The sequence below is a fragment of the Scyliorhinus canicula genome, chromosome 1 (genome assembly GCF_902713615.1).
Source record: "Scyliorhinus canicula chromosome 1, sScyCan1.1, whole genome shotgun sequence".
Lineage (NCBI taxonomy): Eukaryota > Metazoa > Chordata > Chondrichthyes > Carcharhiniformes > Scyliorhinidae > Scyliorhinus > Scyliorhinus canicula.
In genome coordinates, this window is record NC_052146.1 from 116,511,929 (window position 1) to 116,537,757 (window position 25,829).

Consider the following 25,829-nt stretch of genomic DNA (forward strand, 5'->3'; position numbering starts at 1 on the left):
ATAAATTTTAGCCAGGAACCATACTGCTCCTCTTCAAATACTGCTTGGGATCTGACATTTATCTGAGGAGGCAAGACATACCTTGATTTAACATCTCAGCTACAAGTTGGCACACCAGACAGTGCTGTGCTCCTTCAGTACTGATCTGAAGTAGGGGCCTGGCTTATGTGTCTAAATTTCTGGATATTACACCCTGCCCCACTCTGAATATTTTGCATTAAAGGTGAGGAATTTTAGTCCATTTTGGGCACCGAGTGTTCGCAACAAACATTAACAGGCAGACAAGAGTCAGATGCAGAGTGGAGTTTCCATAGAACCATAGAATTTGTATGAACATACTATGACGTTCTAAGTGCATTGTTAAGACTCCCTTAATAATAGCATTTTTCTGATGGCACATCAGTCTAACCATAGAATCCCTTCAGTGCAGGAGGCCATTCAGCCCATCAAGTCTGCACCGACCCTCTGAAAGCACTCTCCCTAGGCCCACTCCTCCGCCTTAATTCCATAACCCGCCTAACCTGCACATATTTAAACAGTGGGAGAAAGCCGGAGCACCCAGAGGAAATCACGCAAACCACAGTCACCCAAGGCCAGAATTGAACCTGGACCCCTGGGGCTGAGGCAGCAGTGCTAACCACTGTGCCATCCTTAATTAGCTTCCTCTAATCTTCTTCAACAGCTTGTTACTACATCAACATGAAAACAAATACAGCCATGAAAACAAATACAGCAAAGTGAGGAACGACCAAAAAAAGGCGAACAAACGCAATGGTTTTGCTGAACAGGATATCACATTTATTACTGAGAAGTGATTAATAATGAAGGGCAAATTCCCAGCTTTTCACTGTTGACGAGGAGTGAAAAAGAATAAGCAGTTTTTGTTTTTCAAAGTTCAGTGTCCAAAAAATTCCTTACAGTATTCCTTTAGTCCAGTCTTCTTTATTAGTTAGGTGGATTTAGACTTAATTTGCGGCAATTTAAAAAAAACTTGCTCACTTTAACTTTTGTGAACAGTAACCATTTTAATTTTTTTGCAACGAAAGGAGGGACAACAGAGAAGTAACAGCTCTTTCCTGGAGCATTTTTGAAACAAAATGAGCAGCATTTTCAGGAAAACGTGGTTGGGGTGGGATGCAGTTCTCAAAAGGACCTGGATGTTTCAGTTTGGGCTCCATAAATTAAACTTGAGTTGGAGAAGGAATCTGTCCACGTGCTGACCCAGCTGTGCGATGACCTTTCGGATGCAGTGAAGCAGCTGGTTTCTTTCCCAAGGAAATGTATTTAAATGTAGCCCACGAACCATAAAAATCAAAAATTGATTTAAATTTTTTTTTTTTTAAAACAGAAGGAAAACAAGTTGTACCACTTTGTAAAGTCACAACCGATTGTTGAGAAAGGATTTTTAAACATTTTCCCCCACCTAGTTCTTGCTATCGTTACCAAAGTTCTATAGAAGAGGATTAAAGTTTGACAACTACAAGTCTGAAAGTCGTAGAGTTCACTGAAAATGAAAGAGGGCGAGTGGGAAGGTAGGGACAGGACGGGAAGAAGGGTGCTGGGGGAGGGGGTCTTCATTATCATTCAATTTCTTGAAGAGAATTCAGGACACGACATTTAGGTCGACGTCACATTTCCAGAGAATACATTGTTACTTGACACGACCTTGGCGTTCCTGTAAAGGAAAGGAAAAAGGTTTAACACACAGCTCCCAAAGCAGCTTCACATTCAGTGACACCAAAGCACAAATTTAAAAAAGAGAAAACTTTTCAGGTAAAAACACTCTACAGGTGCTTAGAACATGGGATGCTCAGTTGTTGAATGAAGAGTCTGTAGATTCTTTTAAAGGGCAAGGTAGCTATCCTTTAATATTCTTCTTCAAAAAGCTAATGGGAAGGGAGCAGTTGGGATTTAAACTGTATTACTTGCATAGACTCAACACTGGCACAAACGATATGGGCTGTCTCCGTTTGGGAATAATTAGGGATTAATAACCCTCGAATCCATTTTCTCTGATTGGTGGCAATCAATTAAAATCTGCTGATGGCCTTGTTGGTAAAGTGTGTATGTCGTGCTTATAGGCTTAGGTTCAATGTCTAGTACGTGCTCTTTTATCATTGGACACAGGTGAGAAATTAAATACAAAGTTGCAGTTCATCAATGCCACATGTGCTCAGGAGGCTCCAAAACTCTTCACATCTAATATTTATTTTGGAACGGCTGCCATCTTTATAGGTGCTTCCAACTAAGGAAACAGCAAAACAACAAAGGTGCAGTAATCCTGAGCTTGGGGAGCAAGGTGGGTTGCACATGCAGGGAGGGAATGATACTAGAGAACAAAGGCATGGAGGCAGAGGGTGGGAAAAGTCAGCCAGCGTTTAAAATCCTAATTGATATCAGTGGTCCCTGCTGGGAAGCATAAGTGTTGGATGAGTAATAGGGCAAACTTAATGCTGCCACTGGAGAATAACTTGGCATTTATTGACTAAATCAACCAAATAGATTAGGGGAGGTACCAAGGAGTTATTTGCAACTCATGTAACAACAGAACTAGATGGGATGTGTTTCTGTATGTCCCAAGAACAAGTTAGTTCATGTAATGGACACTGATTTGCTGCATTCCTTTAAGTCAAAAGCTGGACCCATTTCTGGCTAGAGTAATGGGTGATCACTGCTTACAAGAGTTAGGCATCTTGCGTTGAAAAGTAAGGGCGCCAAGGACCCAGATTCGATTCCGTCCCCTGGACTTTTGCCGGGGTTTTTCGCCAATTGGCCTTTGCCCCTCCATGGAGATTGCACAGTTCAACGAGTCGAGGTGAAAAGTGACTGCGTTTAAGACATCACAACTGTGTAGGGCAGGTAGGATGGTCCAGGACCTTCCATGTGTCACTTTGAATGTTTGTCATGTAAAGAATGGCCATTTAGGATGAGCCTAAGAAACCTTACTTTTTGAGGGGGAGGGGAGGAGGAGGTGTATCTGCCATGTGTTATTTCAAATGCCTAAATTTCTAATTATTTTTCAAGACTGCTAACAAGATCAGGATAATTCCTGTCTTCCTGGTTTGACCAATCTGACATGTATTTAGTTCATGCTAATAACGAATAGACGAATAGGCTCTAATAAATCAGCTCCCAGTAATGTTATCGCTATCTGAAAGAACTTTCTACCTTAACCTCAATTATAAACATTGTGAAACCATGGTCACTTTTTAATCCTGCCATTCCTTTAATTTCCCAATCTGCAATTCTACCCCAATATACTTTTAAATCAGGGAGGCTTTAAAAAAGTGTGACATGCACTTCTGTTCCTCCTTTCAACTATCTATTTAGAGGGGAGGAGAGAAATGGTGTTAGCATTAAACTATCAACTGTCTTTTTCCCAAAGGCCTAAAAGCAAAACTGCAAATATCACACTCTTAAGTCACAGGCAGAATCCTGCTAACTTGATGGTTGGCAAAGTGAATAAACTCGAGACCTGTGGATAACAAGTTACTTTGCATAGAATTATTTGCTCGCTTTGTTTCATTGTGATTCATTTCATATCTACACTATAAAAAGGTCTCAGGGCACAAGAGAACAGTTAGCCAGTACTCCTCACAGGGCAGTGTGTGTAGGAGTACATGTTACTTACATGCTACTCGGGCCCGACTGTTCAGAAACATTGAACTTGGGTCACGTACAGAACGAAAGTTCTTTTTGTGATTGCCATTTACTGGTGGCTTCAGATCATTAGTTTAGAATTAGTTTACAAAGCACTCACACCATTTTTGTAATTCGCACACACACACATATATATATATATATAATATATATATACACATTTTGTACTTTTATGCATTCTGGTGTGATGTTACATAACCTTCCTGTTATCCATTGGAGTGGGGTGGGAGTTGGGAGTGCTCGCAAACCTCACCCAAGATGGTAGTCAACACCTTCAAGAGAGGAAGGGAGTGAGTCATGAGAAAGCTGAATTTTGAAGCCAACAGTCATAGAATAGAGGAGGCCATTTGATTCATCTTGCCTGTGCCAGCTGTTCGAAAGGAGGTTCCCATGTTTCTCCATCGTTGTGCATATATTTCCTTTTCGGTTATTTATCTTTTTGAAAATTACCACAGAATGCTTGCACAATCTTTTCAGACAGCATATTCCAGATCACGTCTCGCCGAGTTTAAATTAAACAAAAATCTCACCTTCCCCACCAGCCACTCTCTGCCACATTGGTAAAAGATTTTTTTCCCCCAAATTTAGAATACTCAATTATCTTTTTCCAATTAAGGGGCAATTTAGTGTGGTCAATCCTCCTAACCTGCACATCTTTGGGTTGTGGGGGTGAAACCCACGCAGATACGGGAGAACTTGCAAACTGGTAGGGGAGAATTTATTGTATATTTTGAAAATACATACCCAATGTACAAAAAAGACCACGGATCAATACCCCCCCCCCCCAATCAGATTTGAAAGCTATTCATTGCAAGTTACATTAGCAAAATACAGTTGTGATTAACCTATGTCCTTTTCCTGGGACACATCCCTCATGAGCTATTTTCTTTCTATCTTCAATCACTCCTATTTCAATTTTTCTCACCACTACCATTTTTGTGCATCAGTCTGCACTGCAGCTAATTTAACATAGCTCCAGACATCTGGAAATTGTGAAACAGCACTTCCCCAGATGTGAAACCCACAAGCCAGTTATGATGCAATGATGATCATCGCCAGCACAAGGAGGTTGCTTACCTGGGGCACATTTACACTTCACATATCCAGAGCATTCTCGAGAGCTCAATTATTTGGACAAAATGCAAATTGCAGTACAGACATCCCAAGCTGGCAGAGAACAGAACATCACAATACCTTTACTGGAATTCTATCTCAATATAACAGCAAACTAGTCTGAGACACCAAATTGCATGTTGCAGAATGCATCGCCTGTGATGATGTGCATGTCAAGCTGATTGCCACTTCTGATTTATTAAAATGGTTCTTTTGCAAGGCCCAATTTTGCAGGCAATTCCAAAATATCTTCCTGGTTCAGCCAGGAGAGAAATTGGGGAGAAAGCGAGATTGGATTCTGAAGTCAATACTTTGAGAGAGCACGAGTTGGATTTATAGTCTAATGTCATAAAACTACATTTTCTCTCTTGCAGACAGATCATTAAAGCAAGAAATTAATCGGAAATCAAAGAAGAGACCTTTCTATCCGCAAAATGCTTTAAAAAAAAATCTTACTGATATTGTGCAGTATATATTTCACACAAGTGTCTAGTGGTTTAACAGCCTTTGGTGAACCAAGTTTCAATTGTGTGTGCATTTTACAACTATAATGGCACTCAGTTCAACTTTCTTAAGCATACCAGGAGTCACCTCCACAGAGATAGAACTTAGGGTAAACAAATAAATATCGTACTTATAAGATTACAAATGAAATTCAAATAAATCTCAAGACTCAGGAGTCATACAGACTCAAAACATTAACTATTTTTTTCTTCACAGATGCTGCCAGACCTGCTGAATTTTTCCAACGTTTTCGGTTTTAGATTCCAACATCTGCAGCATTTTCATTTTAAAGAAGATAGTCAGAATTTTCAGGATCAAGTCAAAGGGGAGATGTTCTCATTTACCTCCATGATGACACGAGTGAAATATGTTCCCCAATTTCTGAAATAAGTTTAGAAACTAATCCTCTCATTTGACAATGGTGAAATTCGGAGATTAAAATATTTTGGCATACAAGTACCATGGAAAATTTTATATAAAAATCAAACATCAATTTTGTGTAATCCTTGTAATTTTGGACGGGTACATTGTATTGGATGATTGGTATTTATTTGCAACTGACTAATTAGCATTTGCAGCTTAAAGCTCTTAGGGAAAGTTTAAAAAAATTAAATTCAACCATACACATTACTGCCACCAACATCACTGATATTCATGTTTCCTAAAGTTTGCAATGAGTGCGCTCAGAAGTACAGAAAAGACATATGCACCTTCTCTAACAAATCAAAGAATCCCATCAGTGCAGGAGGCCATTTGGCCTATCAATCCTGCATTGACCCTCCAAACAATCACCCCACTTTTGTGAATATAAATTTAAAGCACCCAATTTTTTTTTTCCAATGAAGGGGCAATTTAGCATGGGCAATCCACCTACCCTGCACATCTTTTGGGATGCGGTGGTGAAACCCACACAGACACGGGGAGAATGTGCAAACTCCCCACGGACAGTGACTCAGAGCCGGGATCGAACCTGGGATCCCGGCACCGCGAGACTGCAGTGCTACCACTGCGCCACCATGCTGCCCTCAAACCCCCTTCTGTTTGACAGATTACAGTGAAAGGATACTGTACGTTTCACTCCTGAACGTAACGGAGGGGGGGGGGGGGGGGGGGGGGGGGGGGGGGGGGGGGGGGGGAGAGACACAGAACCTTAGAACACAGAGGGAACGCATTCTACACATTATGCTTGTGACCCAGGGCCAGGATTCGAACCCAGATCCTCAGCGCCGTAGGCAGTAATACTAACCACTGTGCCTCCTACGATCACCCCACTTAAGCCTGTAACTCCGCCTAACCGTTGAACATTAAGGGACAATTTAGCATGGTCAATCCACCTAGCCTACGCATCTGATGTGGAATTTCTTCTCTGTCATTAATCTTTGGAATTCATTACCCAGACAGCAAAAGAAGCTGGAACACTGAATATATTCAAAGTTCAATCAAGACATATTTTAATTTACAAGGGAGTCAAAGGTTATTTGGCTGGGGCAGCAAAATATAATTGAGGCCACAACCAAGGCTGCAATTAAATTACTGAACGGCGGAGTAGGCTCAAGGAGCCAAAAGGTCAACACCTGAGCCTATTACATAGTTAAAAATTTTTATTTTTTTTTAAGCATACCCAATGACTTTTTTTCCAATTAAGGGGCAATTTAGCATGTCCGATCTACCTACTCTGTACATCTTTTGGTTGTGGGGGCGAGACCGATGCAGACACGGGGAATATGTGCAAACTCCACACTGACAGTGACCCGGGGCCGGAATCGAACCCGCGTCCTCAGCGCCATGAGGCAGCAGTGCTAACCACTTCACCACTGTGCCACCTATGATCAACTTCAATCATGATGTGCTTACTGTAATATAATGAACTGACCACATGTGTATGGTACATGATGACACTGACTCCCATGGATCAGCATTCCAGCCATTGCCTCAACTTTCAGAAAAAAATGTAGCAAAAAAAAGTATCAACGGAAATAAAGGTACATTTCAATGGCCTTTCTCGTGATTCGAATAGTTGTTTGATCTGAGCATTGACAGTTGCCGAGGCTGGAGCCGCAAGTCATCAGTGCACTGGCAGACTGTTTAATTGCACAGGCGATTGTGGAGTCACCAATTCATGTCCTTCACACTATGGGTGCCCAGCCGGTTACATTTTAAAAAATAAATCTAGTATACCCAATTCATTTTTTCCAATTAAGGGGCAATTTAGCGTGACCAATCCACCTATCCTGCACGTCATTGGGGTGTGAGGGCGAAACCCATGCAAAGACAGGGAGAATGTGCAAACTCCACACTGACAGTGACCCAGAACCAGGATCGAACCTGGGACTTCGGCAGGATGAGGCAGCAGTGCTACTAACCACTGCACCACCGTGCTGCCCAAGCTTTGGTAAGTTGGCTTCAAACCAGTTTTTTGCGCTTTATTTCTTACTGGCTGGTTTGTCCTATTTTAATATTGTGGGCATAAAGAATTCGAAATTGCTCATTTTGATTCGGTCACTTTATTGGTGGGGAAATTCCAACTAGCAACCCGCCCCTCCTGAGATAAAAGTAAATTCATGAGAATATGGTTTAGATTTATGTACCACCATGGTACCAGGAAATCCACAAAAGAAAAACACTCCCTTGGATTCTTGAAGCCATTCCGTTTCTTTTAGAACAGATGAGGGATATACAATGCAGCAGATATCTTGCACAATATTTTAATATAAAAAGCAACATATAGGTTTTGTAAATCAGCCAGATTTCCTGATCTTGATCACCATCAATTGACCAGATGGGAGGGCAGCACGGCGGCCTAGTGGTTAGCACAGATGCCTCACGGCGCTGAGGTCCCAGGTTCGTAGTGTAGCGCAGTGGTTGGCACTGGGACAGCAGCGCTGAGGACCCGGGTTTGAATCCCGGTCCTGGGTCACTGTCTGTGTGGAGTTTGCACATTCTCCCCGTGTCTGCGTGGGTTTCGCCCCCACAACCCAAAATGTGCAGAATAGGTGGACTGGCCACACTAAATTGCCCCTTAATTGGAAAAAATAATTGGGTACTCTAAATTTATTTTTAAAAAGTATAGAAAATTGACCAGATGGTGTCAGGTGAAGTCAAAATTTCATGCACATCTACGATGGCCCCAAAACATCGGTAGAACAGTTTGCTAGGAATTACACATGAGAAATTGCCAGTTGGTTACGGTATCAGCATCTAGTCATTAATTCAAACCATTGCTAGAATCAATGCCTTCAGAAAAGCAAGAGTGAAAAAGTGGAAAGTTTTGTTTTGGGTTGGGGGGGGGGGGGGGGGGGGGTAAGAAAAAGAGAAAAAAAACTGGCCTACATTGTATAAAATGCCTTTAGTTTCATGGACGTTAATATGTGGAACCACACCAAACCTGCAGCAGGCTCAGTAACCTATATTCAAGCCAGACAAGTCTGCAAACACCTCAGACAATCACTGACAATTGATTAGCCTGCCCGACATAGAAAGCTGGAGGGGAAGTAGATCAATCACTGACAATTGGTATTATCCTAGAATCTCGAGCGCCGAAAGAGGCCATTCGGCCCATTGAGTCTGCACCAACGCTTTGAACGCCCACACTACCCCCGTCCAATTCTTGCAACCCAAGGTGCAATTCAGCATGGCCAACCCACCTAACCTGCACATCTTTGGACTGTGGGAGGAAACCCACATAGACACAGGGAAATAATACAAAACTCCCTTTCAGCTCCTGATAACCATACAAATGTAGCACTGGCTGAATAAGCATATAGCAGCCTGCTACTGTTGTGTGCACCTATAGCTATTTCAGCAATATCGCTGTACACTCTTGGTCATTCTCAGTCTTTGGGTCTGCGAGCCTCACCTGAACTCTGGATTATGCAGGTAGGTGTGTCACTTTGGGGAACATAGCATGTTTTCTATCTAATATGAAAATGGGGTGTGGCTTATTCAACAGTTTGGTTTGGTTACTTTAGCAGTAATGGGTTTGTATGATTATCAGACATCTTGCTGACAAAATAGTTTCTATGGCGAAATAGTAATGTCACAGAACTAATAATCCAGAGGCCTGCTCTAATGCTCTGGGGCCATGGCAGCTGGTGGGATTTGAATTCAGTTAATGAATCTTTTATAAAAAGCTGCTCTCTGTAATGACAATCATGAAACTATCATCGATTGTTGTAAAAATCCAACTGGTTCCCTTTCGGGAAGGAAATCAGAGGGCAGCATGGTGGCACAGTGGTTAGCACTGCTGTCTCATAGCGCCGAGGTCCGTTCCCAGCTCTGGATCACTGTCCCTGTGGAGTTTGCACATTCTCCCGTGTTTGCATGGGTCTCGCCCCCACAACCCAAAAATGTGCAGGGTAGGTGGATTGGCCATGCGAAATTGCACCTTAATTGGAAAAAATGAATTGGCCCATCTAAATTTTTTTATTTTTTTTTAAATGGAAGGAAATCAGCTGCCCAAACCTCGTCTATCCAACGTACACATGCCTCCAGACCCACTGCATTGTAGCTAACTGTTAACTGCTCCTCTGAAATAGCCCAGCAAGCCCCTACGTTCAAAGGCAATTAGTATGGGCAACAAATGCTGGCCTTGCCAGCAACACCCACATGTCATGAAAGAATAAAGAAAATTATGCACCCAGCACAAATACAAAATATTTCTAGGCTGCTTCCATTGGAAAATTCCATAATATAAAATACAGCCATCAGCATTTGCTACCTCAGGAATGATATTAGCAAGTCTGACTGGAAGTAAACTTGTATTTGAAAACTCATTTATGCACAAGAATACTTACAGCATATTGAGAATTACACTCAAACAGCTAGTCTTTTCATTTGGATGCTTCTTCCTAACTTTGCTCTATGAGACTCTAGATGATATCCCAAGACTTGCACTCAAACTCGTTTGCTATCCCCAAGTAGGAACATTCAAAGCTTGATGATGGATTCAGAAAGTTGTAAAAGCAAAATAGATTGCGTGCATATTATACACACAAACCTAAAGCGTGGAAAGGGTAGGATGGAACTGTAGAAAATGGAGATAAAGGAAGGAAATTAAGTATAAGTACAATAAAGGTTAATAAATAACGGTATTCTCCCAGCCCCATGTAATGCGACTGCTGCAGTAAACAGCAACCAAGCCAGTTATCTGGGTAGCACAGCGGATAGTACGGTTGCTTCACAGCTCCAGGGTCCCTGGTTCGATTCCCGGCTTGGGTCACTGTCTGTGTGTGGTCTGCATGTTCTCAGTGTCTGCATGGGTTTTCTCCGGGTGCTCCGGTTTCCTCCCACAAGTCCCAAAATTTGAACATTCTGAATTCTCCCTCTGTGTAACCGAACAGGCGCTGGAATGTGAGACCAGGGACTTTTCACAGTAATTTCATTGCAGTGTTAAAGTAAGCCTACTTGTGACAATAAAGATTATTAAATTATCTGGAACAGAAGTAATGGAATTTCTTTTTGAATTATTTCTGAGATCAAAAGATTCCTTTCTTAACACAGTACTGCTTCCTCATTCATTTCATCCAATTTTCTACCCTTGCTTATTTATCCTTACCTACTAAAAGTGCACATCTTCTCTAAAATCCCCAAGTGCTAACATCCTTAATTTTTTTTAAAAAACCTATCCATCATCTCCACCCACAAGTAAAAGTCAAAACATTTCTGGGCCTCACCGATTTGGTAAGCTTTGCATCATTCAATTTGTATCAGGGTTCAAGCACTGCAACACAACAAAGAATGTGTTTAGCAGGCCACAGGAAGAGATCAATGCAGATCACAAGTTCCAGAGTACCCAATATTTGCTTTTAAGGGTCTGGCTGTATATTTAAGTTATCCCAATATGGAAGGCTTCTTTCCAGATATTATGCTGGCTGCCTCCTCCCATAACTTCACTCAGATATCAAAATTTGCAAGCTTAATGCATACACAGCTAAATATTTCTTCTTAGATTAAAGGTTTACATATTTTATTCAAAAATATATTTGTAAACTGTGCCAAGATTGCACTTTTAGATGAGTTATGGCCAAGAAATTCTAGAAACACATTGATAGGACTCTGCGGGCTAATTCCACGTAACTGTCACAGGAATGCACTTATATCAGAGGATGGTTGTACTTAAGTGACTTTACATTTACTCTGGGTCTTATGCCGACTGGTGTCCTGCCATGAACCTTGAAGTGTTGAACTGATGCCCACACCTGTACTCAGGTGGATGTTAGGTTCCATATTAATTTTTTTTAAAACGGGGATTGCTCAGCAACCTGACCAATATGTATCCTCAACCCTTAGCACTGAAACAGATTGCCTGGCCATATATTTTAGTACTGTTTGTAGAAACAGTGTGCAAATTGGCTGCTCAGTTTTTACAATGAGCCAACATCTCATTGGCTGAAACGCTTTATGGGACCAGTAGTGAAAGGAATGAAATTGCAACTACATCTTACCCTAACAGCATAAACTTCCTATTAAGTTTTCTCATTTGCTTTATTTTGCATATATGCATTTAAGGGAAAGCTATGTATCACATCTAATCCCTACATTTACCCTATCACAACCTTTCATAATCTTAGAAAGTTTCCTCACAAGTATAACCTTAGGTCTGGATTACAAGATAGATTAAACAAATACATGTATCATCAATTTAAAGTTATGAGAGTTCCAGGAGCTTATTCATTTTAATGCTGGACTGGTGCTGTGCATCGTTCTATTTTGGATCAGGGCTCAGGCACTGCAACACAATGAAGAATGTGCATAGCAGGTCACAGGAAGAGCCGAGGCAGCTCAATAGTTCCACAAAAAGCAGTTGTTTCTGCCTGCAGCTAGCTGGATGGATGACGTTATTTATATGGCCTACTCAAGGCTCACATCTGCAATCAGCAGCCTTCCAGTCAAAAAGCCTGAATCGCACGTGTCCTGAGGGTAATTAAGAAAAAGATTAGTGGGCTGCTTGTGGCATTCACCATACTATAATATAAGCAATGCAGTTCCAATGTTTCCAACCACACGTAGATTCACCTCAAAGCGATTTGTCCTATGCCATAGGGTAGCACTGGATCATGGAATCCCCGCTGTGCGGGAGGCCATTCAGCCCATCAGGCCTGCACAACCCTCCAAAAAGAACACTCTACCTAGGTCCACTTGCCCTATGCCCGTAACCGTGCACATCGCTGGACATCAAGGGGCAATTTAGCATGGCCAATCCACCCCTAACCTGCACAGCTTTGGACTGTGGGAGGAAACCCACGCAGACACAGGGAGGAACTCCACAGTCGGCCAAGGTTGGAATCAAACCCGGGGCCTGGTGCTGTGATGCAGCTATGCCACCATGTTGCCATACAGTGCAATTAAATTGAGACAAATTACATAGTCTAGGCTTTGATCCCAAAGTATAGCGGTTAAGGGACGATTTGAAGGGTTTTAAAAGGGAGTTGACGGGGTAGCGAGAAATAGTTTATCATATGAATGAACTCGAACAAGAATGCACCATCTGGAAATTACAGCAAAGCCTTTCAGGAGGTGCAGTCAGGAAGCACATTTTGCACTCCCAAGGATCTCTCATCTAAATGGATGAGGGCACAGAAATACACCCCCGCCTCCCGGCCAATTATCATCCTGACTTGGAAACATAACAATGATGAAGAAATAGCGATGTGTCAAAATCATGCAATTCCCTCCCCATCAGCTCTACAGGTGTACCTACACCAGATGGACTGTGGCTGTTCTGGAAGGCGGTAGGTATATCACCACCTCAAGGGTAGTTAGGGATAAATAACAAATGTTTACCCTGCACATGACTCCCATATCCTATGAATAAATAAAATCAATTCCAGCACGTAGAGATTATCAGGACAGCCATTTTTTCATATCAAGTTTTCACACAACACTTTTTTTACATTTAACTCCAACTATTTTTGCATTGTCTCACTTACAGATACTTTTATTCCTAGTTTTTATTTACAACAATGAATAAATAATGCCGCTTAACAGTTACTGTCTTTGACATCTTGCTGTTTCCTATTTTATGTGCCAATATTTATGATGCAAAAAGCACAGAACTTTTTCTCTAGGGAATATTTCACTCACTCCATGGCAAAACATTTCCCCATGAGTCACTTCAGTTTAAGCATGTATTCCCATCCAGGTCGACTCCATTCTCGAGACCAACCTAAAATTAAAAAGAAAACCACCAACACTTTCTGTTCTAAGGCACTTACACTTATTGAGCCTTGTTCCATGGATACAAAAAGATCAGTGGTGAATCTTCACACAAATTTTGGTGTGTCTCACTATTGAGCTCCCTAGTTATTTAGTTTTAATAAAAGTCCACATGGCGACACGGTGGTTAACACTGCTGCCTCACGGCACTGAGGACAGGGAGCGATCCTGGGTCACTGTCCGTTGAGTTTGCACATTCTGACCGTGTCTACATGGGTCTCACTCCAACAACCCAAAAAAGATGTTCAAGCTAGATGGATTATATATAATCGTTCACAACCTTTCTAAAATTGCCAACTACATCTTGCAGATTGCTGTTAGATTCCTCATTTACATTAATCTCAAAACAGAAGTTCACCCACAGGATCTCCTCTTACTATAGTACCATATAGTTTCTCACCAACCTGTTGCATTAAAAGTACTCCTTCAGTCCAACCTTCACCAGCTGTTGATACTATTTGTCTCTTCCTGGGTCAGATCGGCACCCTTTTTAAAAATGCAAGCGCACATTTTCATTCAGAAATTGCAATATATCTGCTTTTCTCAATAGTATTAAAAAAAAGAGTTCCTCAAGGAAATACCTCAAAAAATCTTTAGCACACTCAGGTACATGACCCAGGCATTTCAGTCCCTTTAAATCCAACTACTCGCTTTACGCCAATTACATGCCAAGATTCTCAGGTATTCAACATATTATAATGATAGGTTAGCAAGTCAGTATTTTCTTTTTCAAGACAGAGAAATGTTCACTCATCAGCTTCAACCCTCAATGGCGTAATTGGGTTCAGGAATGCAGGATGCACAGCACATTTTAAAACACGTCAGGACATTAATCAACAGATTCTTAGGGAAAAAGAGACTTTCTCAGTTATGGCAGACACTCCGCCTGCACGGTTTATCAATTTGCATATTTACAGTATTGAGACAGTGCACACATTATGTTTAGAGGTTTCATTGGCGAGGTCTCAACACAGCAGCAGAATTTTTATATTTTCTGCAGGCTTGATGCCTTTGTTCTCAACATGCAATTTTATTTTACATTGGAATGTATACTGGCATCATGTCACAGTCACAGAGAAGAAATGGTTTGGTGCATTTAGCACTTCAAATGAAGACCAGATAGCAAGACCCGTGAATATTTGCAATGTCTTGGAATTCTCATGGTCTCAGTTGGTATTTGAGAGTAGAGGAATAACACTCAATATAAAGGCTTGTTAAGATGCAATTAACAACTGACAAAGAGGCTGCATCTTTCTTTTGGCAACTTTTGAGTTTCAGGCAGCCATAATCTATTCAACCTTCCATATCCCAAGGACAAACTTTCAAACCCCTTGGGAAACTGCCTCAATAAGTATCTTGGAAGAACCGGAGTTAGTAGCTTAAACACTGGAAATTCAGTTCACTGCCGCCAATCTTCCAGGATCTGAACAGAGATATAGCACTGTGCCCTGTCACAAAGCGACATCTATTGTAGTTTGCTTAATCACTGCTGAATAAACTTTAGCTCTTGATCCAGCAATATATATCACACTAATTTAATTGAATTTTAAATTCCGATTAGGAACTCCTATAAATGCCATCAAGATCAACTGGGAGAAGGCAAAAATGTAAAAACTGAAATTTCAATACAAGTTGACCAGTCATATTTGGATACTTTTTCGATATGTATTTTCTGTGGTCAATTAAGAATTTCTCAGAACTTTTTCCTTTCTTAAAGTGTCAGACATGTGCCTTTAGAAGTGAGCACATCACTCATTTGAAATGCAGTGTTTCGAGACATCCAGAGGACATGACAGGACACTCTACAAATGCAGTTCCTTTATACCAGATAAGGTGCAAGTGACTCTCAAGGTTGCACTCAAGCAGCCCATGGGACAGCACAAGACAAAACTCAGGAACTCTCTCCCCATCTCCCGCCAATATGTTCAGGTTTTTCGCTGCCTCTTAATGAGGGCCAGAATTGTGCATTTCACAGTGACAAACCTAAGTTTTCCAGATTTTTATGCAGCCAAATAAGCATGTAACATTTCACAATGTTATCCACCACTGTATACCATTCCTCTCCCCCTGTCATCTCGGGATCAATGCCTGTTAGATAGCAGTCCTCTCATACCAAAAGTAATTTGTTATGGGCAATGGTCAAACAAAAGTTCCAGTACTCCAGGCTATTTGTAGCACATTTTACAAACCAGTCAGTACCTAGCCTATCCTTTGGGTCTACAACAAATTCCACTGTTTCCCAGTGTTATCCTAAGTGCTCTTACAAGTAACAGACACCCTAGGCGAGAATCGAATCCAGGTCCCTGGCGCTGTGAGGCAGCAGTGCTCACCACTGTGCCACCCTTTATACAGTAATTGTCATGTACAAAGTTCCCAATGATGCTTCAGAGAGGAAAGCTACCTACAAGGCATTACAGGAATTAGAAAAGAAGTGCTGGGCAGCACGGCGGCACAGTGGTTAGCATTGCTGCCTCATGGTGCCGAGGGCCCAGGTTCGATCCCAACTCTGGGTCAGTGTATGGAGTTTGCACATTATAGAATTTACAGTGCAGAAGGAGGCCATTCGGCCCATCGAGTCTGCACCGGTTCTTGGAAAGAGTACCCCACCCAAGCCCACAAACCCACCCTATCGCCATAACCCAGTAACCCCACCACACACTAAGGGCAATTTAGCATGGTCAATCCACCTAACCTGCACATCTTTGGACCGTGTTGGACATTCTCCCCATGTTTGCGTGGGTTTCACCCCCACAACCCAAAGCTGTGCAGGCTAGGTGGATTGGCCATGCTAAATTGCCCCTTAATTGGAAAAATTTATTGGATACTAATTTATAAAATAAAAAGAAGTGCGAAGGATTTGAGGTGGTTTTAAAATAAGGCAGGGAGAAGGAGCAAGACAGTTTGGCTTAGGTCGAGCATGTCAAAGAGCAAAGTTGAGATCCCTGGAAACTCTTGCACTGAGGGTGGGAGTGGAGGATGCTCATGTCAGAAAGCAGGATGCACTGCACAGTGGCAGTGGTTAGTGTGGAGTTTGCACATTCTCCCAGTGTCGGCGTGGGTCTCACCCTCACAACCCAAAGATGTGCACGGTAGGTGGATTGGCCATGCTAAATTGTTCCTTAATTGGGAAAAGAATTAGGTACTTTAACCATTAAAAAGGACCACAAAAAAAAAGCGAAACCTAAAAAGAAAACAAATTTGCATGTATATAGCACTTTGCAACCTCAGGATGCCCCAAAATGCTTTTCAAAATATTTTTGAAGCATGTCTGTTATACTATAGGAGAAATGGCAGCCAATGTGCACACAGCAAGGTAATATTGAATAGACAATAATGCGATGTTGGCTGAGGGATAAATACCACTAGTATCAAAGATAACTTCTCCAGTCTTCAAAGTAAGGCCGTGGGATTTTTCTGACCAGAGAGGTTGCCATTTATAGAATATCTCCCATCTCCAACAGTGCAGCATCCCTTGGTATTACACTGAAGCACTGACTTGGGATAGCGAGTTAGAGGATGTATGAAGAAGAAATGGATATACTCCTGAACATTTTTTTTAAATTTAAGAGTACCCAATTCATTATTTCCAATTAAGGGGCAATTTAGCATGGCCAACCCACCTATCCTGCACATCTTTGGGTTGCGAGAGTGAAACCCACACAAACACGAGAAGAATGTGGAAACTCCACATGGACATCCTGGGACTTCGGCGCTGAGAGGAAACAGTGCTAACCACTGCACCACCGTGCTGCCCCTACACCTGAACATTTCAACAGTTCAAACGGAATTTCAGGTCAAGGATGCAAATTGGCTATAAGGTATTTCAGACATTGTCTCCCATCATTCTAAATCACAAGTCTCAGAACCCACAAAGCGCTTGACAGCCAATTAATACTTTTGACGTATAGTCACTTGAGTGTAGGAATAACGACGGCTAATTTGCACACTGCAAGCTCCCAAATAGCAATGTGATGACCAGGTAATTGTTTTGGTGTTGTTAATTAAGGGACAAATATTAATCAGGACATTGGTGATAACTCTCCTGCTCTTATAGTACATGGGATCTTTTATGTCCATCTGATGTCTCACCCAAAAATGTAATCTTTGGACTTGAATCAAAACTCTTTGGGAGAGACAGCCAAGTGAAATTAATTTTAACTCAGTCACAATTTAGTGCACAAGCCATGGCATTCTCACAGAAAATCGAGCGAGTTGTTTGCCAATCTCAATGCTACATAGGGACGAGGCTAGGCTTCAGTTACATTATCAGCTTTCATCTGCATGTAACTCATGCTGCAATTTATTTGAGTCTCAAATATGAAGCTGATTCTTTAACACCCCCCCCCCCCTTGCTAAAAGTTTAAATATTTATTTAAGTTTCCAATGCCCAGATGATGAGTACACAATCAAGTCATAAAATTCAGTAACTGGAAAAGTGCAGAACAGCATGTGGTTATAAAACAGTCAACTGAAGTGGGGGACATTTTGGATTACTTGCTTGTCAAGTGCCTGAAACAGCATCAACCTCTGCTTTGAAAAGCACATATCAGATCGTTCTAAAGAGGTAGAGTTGAGTAGTTATCAGCCATTCAGGTTGAGCCATGAAAATGCTATATTTGGTACCACTCAGATTTGTCATTCCACATACACAGAATGATTCATGCTGGATAATTCTTGAAGGAAATGTGCATATTGATGATAAGATAATGATAAAATACTTACATACTAGAGCAATATGTCATATCAAAGCACTGAACAAAATGTTTTTTGTGCCGACAGTTGCATATATTTGCACAGAATTAACAGCAAACAGGCTATTTGATCTTAACTGACCTGCCATTGTTTATTCTCTGCATGAGCTGTCTCCCACCCTTCCTCCCCTCACCCCCATTCAGCATTCCTTTCAGGATGCCCAGCTCATTAATTACACAGCAAGGTCCTAAAATCAACTATTGGGATGCATTTTCTACAGAGTGTTGTGGAATCTTCAGCATCTACCCACCAAAAAGTGCACAGGATCTCCCATCAACGTCTTCGCCAAAGAGGGCGCCTCTGGCAATGCAGCACAATGTTAGCTGAGATGCTATGCACAAAGTCTTGGAAGCGAGGACTGAACCCACGACCTCTTACCTCATCACAATGGAAAGGAGTTTCAATATCAAGTATTTTTCAAATTCAACTTAGCGAGTGTTAGATATGGACGCCCCTCCCCAGCCTGAATCTTTAGAAGAGTAGCTTCCAGCACATCAGTTTGATATTTTTCATTACAATCCTGTAACTGGGAACCCATTTGACTTTAACTGCAGGGAGTTTTTTTTTCTGTGAACGTGGATCTACCAGAAATTACCTATACTCATTCCAAAAAATACATCAGCGAGAGGTTAACGCAACTTCCATACAGTACCCAAATCCACTGCTCAGCCCAGAATACAACTTAATATATTATCTGATGCCAATGAAATATAGAATCCAACCAGAACATTTAGCTTTCACTTGATTAAAATACTTAGATCTCATGTATTTCCTAAAACAATTAACCCTGTAGTTATTTAATCAATTTGAATTGGATTATAGTAACCTGAAAATTTAATTATCTGGCAAGGTCAGTACCTGTTGCCCATCTTTCATGCCTTTGAGAAGGAGGTGGTGTGTTACCTTCTTAAACAGTTACAGCGAGGGTGTTCCCGCAACACAGTTAAGGATCTTTATTTAGCCATATATTTTCAAGTCCGGATGGTCAGTAACATTAAGACAATGGTATTCCCATCAGCACAGTGTGCCTGTCCTTTCAAATGACGGAGGTTGTGCATTTAGGAGGTGCTGAGTTGTCACAGTACACCCTGTAGATAGTGCATATTACAGCCACAATACACAAACAGTGGATGCTTAAGCACTTGGATGGGGTATCAATCAAAGGAACAGCTTTGCCCAGTAGAATACATGGGATTTGTTTTGCAATATTTTAGATACCAGGTTTGTTTTGAATCACTAGCTTTTGGCACACTGTTCCTTCCTCACCATGCTTGGATGTGGAGCAGCAGTCTCCCTACTGCACCTCAAGTTTAGAAAATGCCCCCTGTAGTACAAATAATGCTTTTTCATTTACTGCACAAGTTGATGTGATTTTTTTCATCGTCAACACCATCCCAAATTAGGGATAGTTGTGGACAATCAGGATGGGGCTGAATTGCTACCAACCATTTCAGTGAAAAGAACGCTCAACCCATCAGTCTGGCTGGACCCCAAGTCTAGGTGGAGAAATAAAAGCAATATTACAGATACTGAAAAACAAAATGCTGGTAAAGCTCAGCCAGTCCGGCAGCATGTGGTGAGAGAATGAAGCGTTCACCAGATGCTACCAAAGTCATTGGGTATACCCGGCACCTACATTATTTATCCCAGTGGTGAAAATCCAGAGACTAACCCATTGCACCAACTCACCCCCAGAGATTTCAGGTAGCCTTTATGATCAATTCAAATGGTTGGTCTTTATTACTTTTTTCTACTTTCGACAAACAGAAGGGAATGGAATGCACACTAGCATTTCTGGAGAAATACGTGCTTTAAGCTTGGTCATGAGCTGCATCCCAATCCTTCAAATAAATTTGTCCACAGCATTCATTAAACTGTGCAAGTGACTGGTCTTGCCACTGGTCTTTCTTGCAAGTATTATTAGTAAAAAGAAAAATCACATTTCACTTTTATTGTACGATATACTTATGCAACACCCCAAATTCATGCCTTAAATTTTTCTCACCACTTGACCTCTCAACTCAATGCTCTACTCTGTCCAAGTTTGAATGGGCAACATCTATAATGTTGGAGTTACAGTTCAAGTGGTCATTGGCCATTTTATACCCCTACCATGTTTATTGAAATTCTAGTGGCATTACTTAGAAAAATCTAATTCTATAAGCTATCAACTCAGACATAATGAGAATCAAAATGAAAATATCCAGTAAATAAGATATTTTGTATGTGAAAAATGAAACTTAACATGGTACTCAAAAGCTTGCAGGGGCTTCCAAGCTGGACAATTTTCAGCACATTACAATCTTCCATTTAACATTTTTTAGCATGACCAACCTTTTTAACACATTCCTCCTCCTCTTGACGTTTTTCGTAATGAGAAAAGTCATCAAAAATGGAGGTCGTATGCTTGTAACTGGCAATAATTTTCAGAACCTGCTTGGCTTTTTCCAAGGGCACCTCCTGAGTGTCTCGGGAGTTGGTGACAGGTTTATTCTCATTATTTTCCAGACGAATGTGCCGCAGTTGACTATTGGGCACGTCCTTCACAAAAATCCACCTCACGTCAAACCGCCCCTTCCACTTGTCCTGAGACCACACCCCAGCACAAGTGTTGTAGTCCACAGTTGACTTCATCTCGGCGACACCACAGAAGTGACCACTCCCATTGACGCTAAACAAGAGGTAAACAGGACCCTTGCCGTTCATGGTACGATATGCTCCATCCAGTCTCTTATTGCCATGCTCGGTACTACACCAAATGGAATATTTTATAGAGCGATGGATGTCATCCTCAGAGTAGCTCTTAATGATGAAAACTCGTCCGTGTTTGGGATTCCAGTCAAAATCCTTGGGGTTGTAGTTGTTGACAGATCTCAATTTCTCCAAGACTGGATGTGCTTCCACTGAAGCAGAATTTGAATTGCCATGTGCCAGACCAATGCCTCCAGCATCCACTCCATTTTGACCAAAGCCAGCTGCCCGGTTGCGGGGTGCAACCCAGCGGTTTGGCTGTGGCTGCTGCTGTACTGGCTGCGGCGGCACCTGCTGCTGCTGGCCAGACGACACTTGCTGTGGCTGCATGTTCACCACCTGCTGGTTTACTGGCAGCGGAGGTGGCTGGTTTTGCTGCGGGCCACTGGCTTGATTTGATGGTTGAGGAGCACTTTTGGCCACAGTTCCCTTGTTGTCCCAGGTACCAATATCCATATTATGTTTAATTGGAGGTGGTGGAAGGGATGGTCCACTAGATCCACCTTTTGCCTTCTTGGGTTGGGGTTTTGCTGGCTTGCTTGCAATATCTGCCCATGAAGTTGGCTTCGGGGGAGCGATAGTAGTTGGTGGCATGGGATTAGAAGGTATTGCATTATTTGAAATAGTCGATATAGGATTACTCCCAACAGCAGAACCTACCATTTTAGATACGTTACTGGCGACCTCACCACCACTTATCTTCAGTCCTGCCATACCTTGGTCAATGCTATTCATACCTGGTGCTTTATTCAGCGTCTCATTCGTGAAAGCCGACTGTCCATCCATCATTGCTCCACCCAAAGAGCTAGGAGGGTAGGCATAACTGCTGGGGCTATAGCCCGAGCTTTGAGTGGACTGTCCCTGAGAACTGCTGGTCCCCCATGCCGAGAAGTCCACACCACTAGGAAAGAAATTAAACCCATGCTGGCTCAGGAAAGGAGTGTTCCCCAAAGTTCCTGGCTGTCCAAACATTGCATCAGGTAGGAAGTGGTGCTCTCCATTACTCAGCTGTCCATACGATGTCAGATAGGGCATAGGTGGGTCTCCTCCTGTAGACCAGGCAGCCTCGCTTAATGAATACTGGAACCCTATAGATGGACTATAGTAACTTGGTAGGTAGGAGTCAGACATGGCAGTATATGTATTGTTCTGTTTAAAAACAAAAGATGAAAATATTCATTAAGGAAAGGTGCATAAGTACGAGTAAACAACAAGAGTTGAAGTGAACTCGCATAATCAAACCAACAGCTGTCAAAAAAGTGCTCAGCAATATCACTTGGATTGTAACACATTAAGGTGGGTATGTGAAGTTTCTACTTGCATCCATTTAAACCGTCATCACTTGTTAGGGAAAGTAAAAGGAAATCCCCCAGGAATCTTTGGACTATACAGTAGGTACAGCACAGTGCCCCATAGTTATTAAGCTCCCGCAATCTTCACAGAGGTACTTAAATAATAGACTTGTCTGACTGGAAATATTGCATTTTGGAAACTCAAATGTAAAAGAAAGCAGAAAAAGTATATACCATACACAAGCTGGAAAAGTTCTGAATCAAATAAACCCTTAGGCTTATCCAGCCTCAAGTTTCTTCTAAATCTCCACATTATTATTAATCATCTTTATTATTGTCAGAAGTAGGCTTACATTAACACTGCAATAAGGTTACTGTGAAAATCCCCTAGTCACCACACTCTGGCACCTGTTTGGATACGCAGAGGGAGAATTCAGAATGTTCAAATTGCCTAACAAATGCGTCTTTCTGGACTTGCGGAAACTGGAGCGCCAGGAGGAAACCCACGCAGACACGGGGACAACGTGCAGACTCCACACAGTGACTCAAGTCAGGAATCGAACCCAGATCCCTGGCTCTGTGAAGCAACAGTGCTGATCATGCCGCCTGAAATTTTTAACAGGTGTTAACAATTCAATATTATTCCTGCCCAATGATCAAACTTGTCTGGCGTCTCCTGGAATACAGCTTGAGGTTGGAACGTGGCATGTTAAGAAATCATTTGCACACTTCAATTTTATTAAAGGCCATGGAGATCTAATTTCCCATCCTAAAGTCATCTGTGCCATGATCATTAGTGTCAATCTCAATTTAGGACCCAGTCCCTGGAATACCCTCCCTACAACTCAGGCTCTACACTTCACTTTAACACAGCCCTTAAAACCTATCACTTTGAACAAGCTTTTGGTCATCTATTCTAACATTATCTCAACATAGCAAGGCATCATATTTTCATTTTACAATGCTCTTTTAAAAGCACATTGGGATGTTTTATTGACTAAAAGGTGCCATAGATTAAATTTAAAGTTGTTGGGTGAATCACTTCCCTTCCTTTGCACTAATATCCCTCACGTAGGCAAGCATAAACATGGTTTAAAAATATGAAATTATTTCTTCACCCCTCTTGCTTCTTAATTACGAGAAACAGATACGTTCATAAGATATAGGAGCAGATTTGCACCTTGGGTTGCAAGAATTGGACGGGGGTAGTGTGGGCATTCAAAAGGGTTGGAGCAGACTCGATGGGCCGGATGGTCTCTTTCTGCACTCGAGATTCTATGATAATTCCATTTGGCCCATCGAGTCTGCTCCACCATTCTATCATGGCTGATATGTTCCTCATCTGTTACCTACAATGCTACAGGCCAAGAGGTGGATTGCAAAATCAGCCAGAGCATCTCCTCCCTAGAACACATGACCTAGGAACAGGAGTCAGCAATTTTGCCTCCAGAGCCTAAGCAGGGAAAAAACATTAGAAACATTACAGAACATACAAACAGTTAAAATAAATAACTCTACAATGAATGGGTCAGCATAAAACAAACAGAACAAGGATTCATCTCATTATAAAAAATATTTTAAAAAATAAATAGCTTTAAACGATTTTGCTTCGTCAAGTGGTTTTCGAATTCTGCAAAGTAATTTGGCCATAAACATCTCCACAGAAATACACAAGTGTAGCCTTTGTCCTGATTGCTGAAGCCCAAACTATATGAACAATTATACTACATTCTAATTACAAGACTGCAATGGAGAAATGACAACTCTTCTATTCAATCCTGCTGCAACAACTCCCATTAGACATTCAGATAGAAAGCTGGGAGCTCAAAGATGGCTAACGGTCGCTCCAATTACTAGCAAAACAAAATAAAGAACTGTTACTTTATTTCCGGGGGGGGGGGGGGGGGGAGAGAGAGAGAGAGAGAGGAGGAGGAGGAGGAGGAGGAGGAGGAGGAGGAGGAGGAGGAGGAGGAGGAGGAGGAGGAGGAGAGAGAGAGAGAGAGAGAGAGAGAGAGAGAGAGAGAGAGAAGAGGGGAGAATGCTTGGGTCTTCCAATTACATCTGTCTAATAAATAAATAGTCCAGTAAACAAATTCAGGGAAAAGCAATGACTCCTGTAAACTTTTCTTTCATCAAGGGGCGGCACAGTAGTTAGCACTGCTGCCTCACGGTGTTGAGGACCCGGGTTCGATCCCAGTCCCGAGTCACTGTCCATGTGGAGTTTGCACATTCTCCCCGTGTTTGCGTGGGTTTCACCCCCACAACCCAAAAGATGTGCAGGGTAGGTGGATTGGCCACGCTAAATTGCCCCTTAATTGGAAAAAATGATTTGGGGGCTCTAAATTTAAAAAAATACTTACTTTCATGTAGTGTTGCTGTGCTATGCTACCCTGACTGGGAAGGGCACTGGTAATGTCTCTGTTCCTATCAAAGGTGTCAAGAACAAGACAGGAGCACTAGAAAACAACTGGTCATCCTGCGAGCATGAAGACAAGTAGACCAGGGGCAGCATCAACAACTGGCATCGAGCTATACAAAGGATACCCAGGGTACTCCACAAATAGCAGCCAACAAAAATTAACATTAAGACACTGATCTTTCTGAATTTGAATTATTTTTCTTATGGAATGGATGGAGCTAATTTAAGCATCATGTTTTTTAAAAATGGAATATGCACTGGACTGGAAGAAAATGCTTTCAACTAGAGAAAGCGAATAAAAACCAGACTGAAGTCGCCAGCCAGATAAATCAGGAACAGTCATGGTCGCACCTCAGGTGTTTTGAGAAAATATGGACTCCTTAGGGATGGAACATCCCCTTCGGTTGATCTTTGCATTAAGCAAGTTCCATAAGGGACAGGAAACAAGAGAGCACGCACCCATATGTTTGCAGTCTTTTCTAGAGATGCCTGGAAAGTCAGTCACGTTTTAAACAGAATGCTACAGGAGGTAGCTTTGATCAGTAGGAGAATGCAGCAAGGTAGTTAGCGATTTTTAAAAAAGGCTAACATGGAGGAGCTTGTTCCACTCGTTATTCTGTACTATGCAAAGACAAGCTGTCAACTTCCTGATAGGTTTCTGAGTATGCCTCCAAAAAGATTAGGACACGTGTAAAAGACAAAGATCACGGGAGACCTATATCATTAAAAGTCTGGATCATGCACACAGACGGTATAAAATCTACTGCAACAGCCAAGAGCTGTTTACAAGACTGACTGATCCCACCTAACAAAAGGAATAATCTGGTGAAGCCGAAACTTGTAGCCAGAAAGAGAAGGGTGTACAAAAGATTGATTGGAAAGATGGGAAATGCTTTCTAAGAGCATTAAGCAGAGAATTCAAAAGAAAAGGTACACAGTAGTCAAAGGCTCAAGTTACCAGTACAAAGATGATGGGTACCCGAGGAGTGAATCAAGGGGCAGGGGCTGTAACTGGTTATAGGGAAAGCTCAGCACGAAGGCGACCTAGAGATGGAGAATCAATGGATTGCAAAGTAAGTGGCGTTTACCGTGGGGGGGGGGGGGGGTTCAAGAATTATGGCCTT

The 25,829-nt window shown here is 41.9% G+C and overlaps 1 protein-coding gene across 6 annotated transcripts in view; it reads right to left on the bottom strand.

The window, feature by feature from the left end:
* Positions 1-775: 775 nt before the first annotated feature.
* Positions 776-25,829, bottom strand: part of LOC119966537 (YTH domain-containing family protein 2-like) — a 32,644-nt gene continuing 7,590 nt past the window's right edge. For 2 of the 6 annotated variants that reach the window (XM_038798434.1, XM_038798396.1), the window contains 3 exons: positions 20,578-22,143; positions 13,896-13,977; positions 776-1,675 (listed from right to left, as the gene is read on the bottom strand). In XM_038798434.1, the coding sequence (XP_038654362.1) occupies positions 13,930-13,977; positions 20,578-22,143 (1,614 nt within the window). In that variant the 3' untranslated portion in view covers positions 776-1,675; positions 13,896-13,929. Of the gene's footprint in view, positions 1,676-11,741; positions 12,190-13,359; positions 13,442-13,895; positions 13,978-20,577; positions 22,144-25,829 lie in introns of those variants that run through there. The other 4 variants (XR_005460791.1, XR_005460790.1, XM_038798414.1 and 1 more) reach the window with 4 other exon arrangements.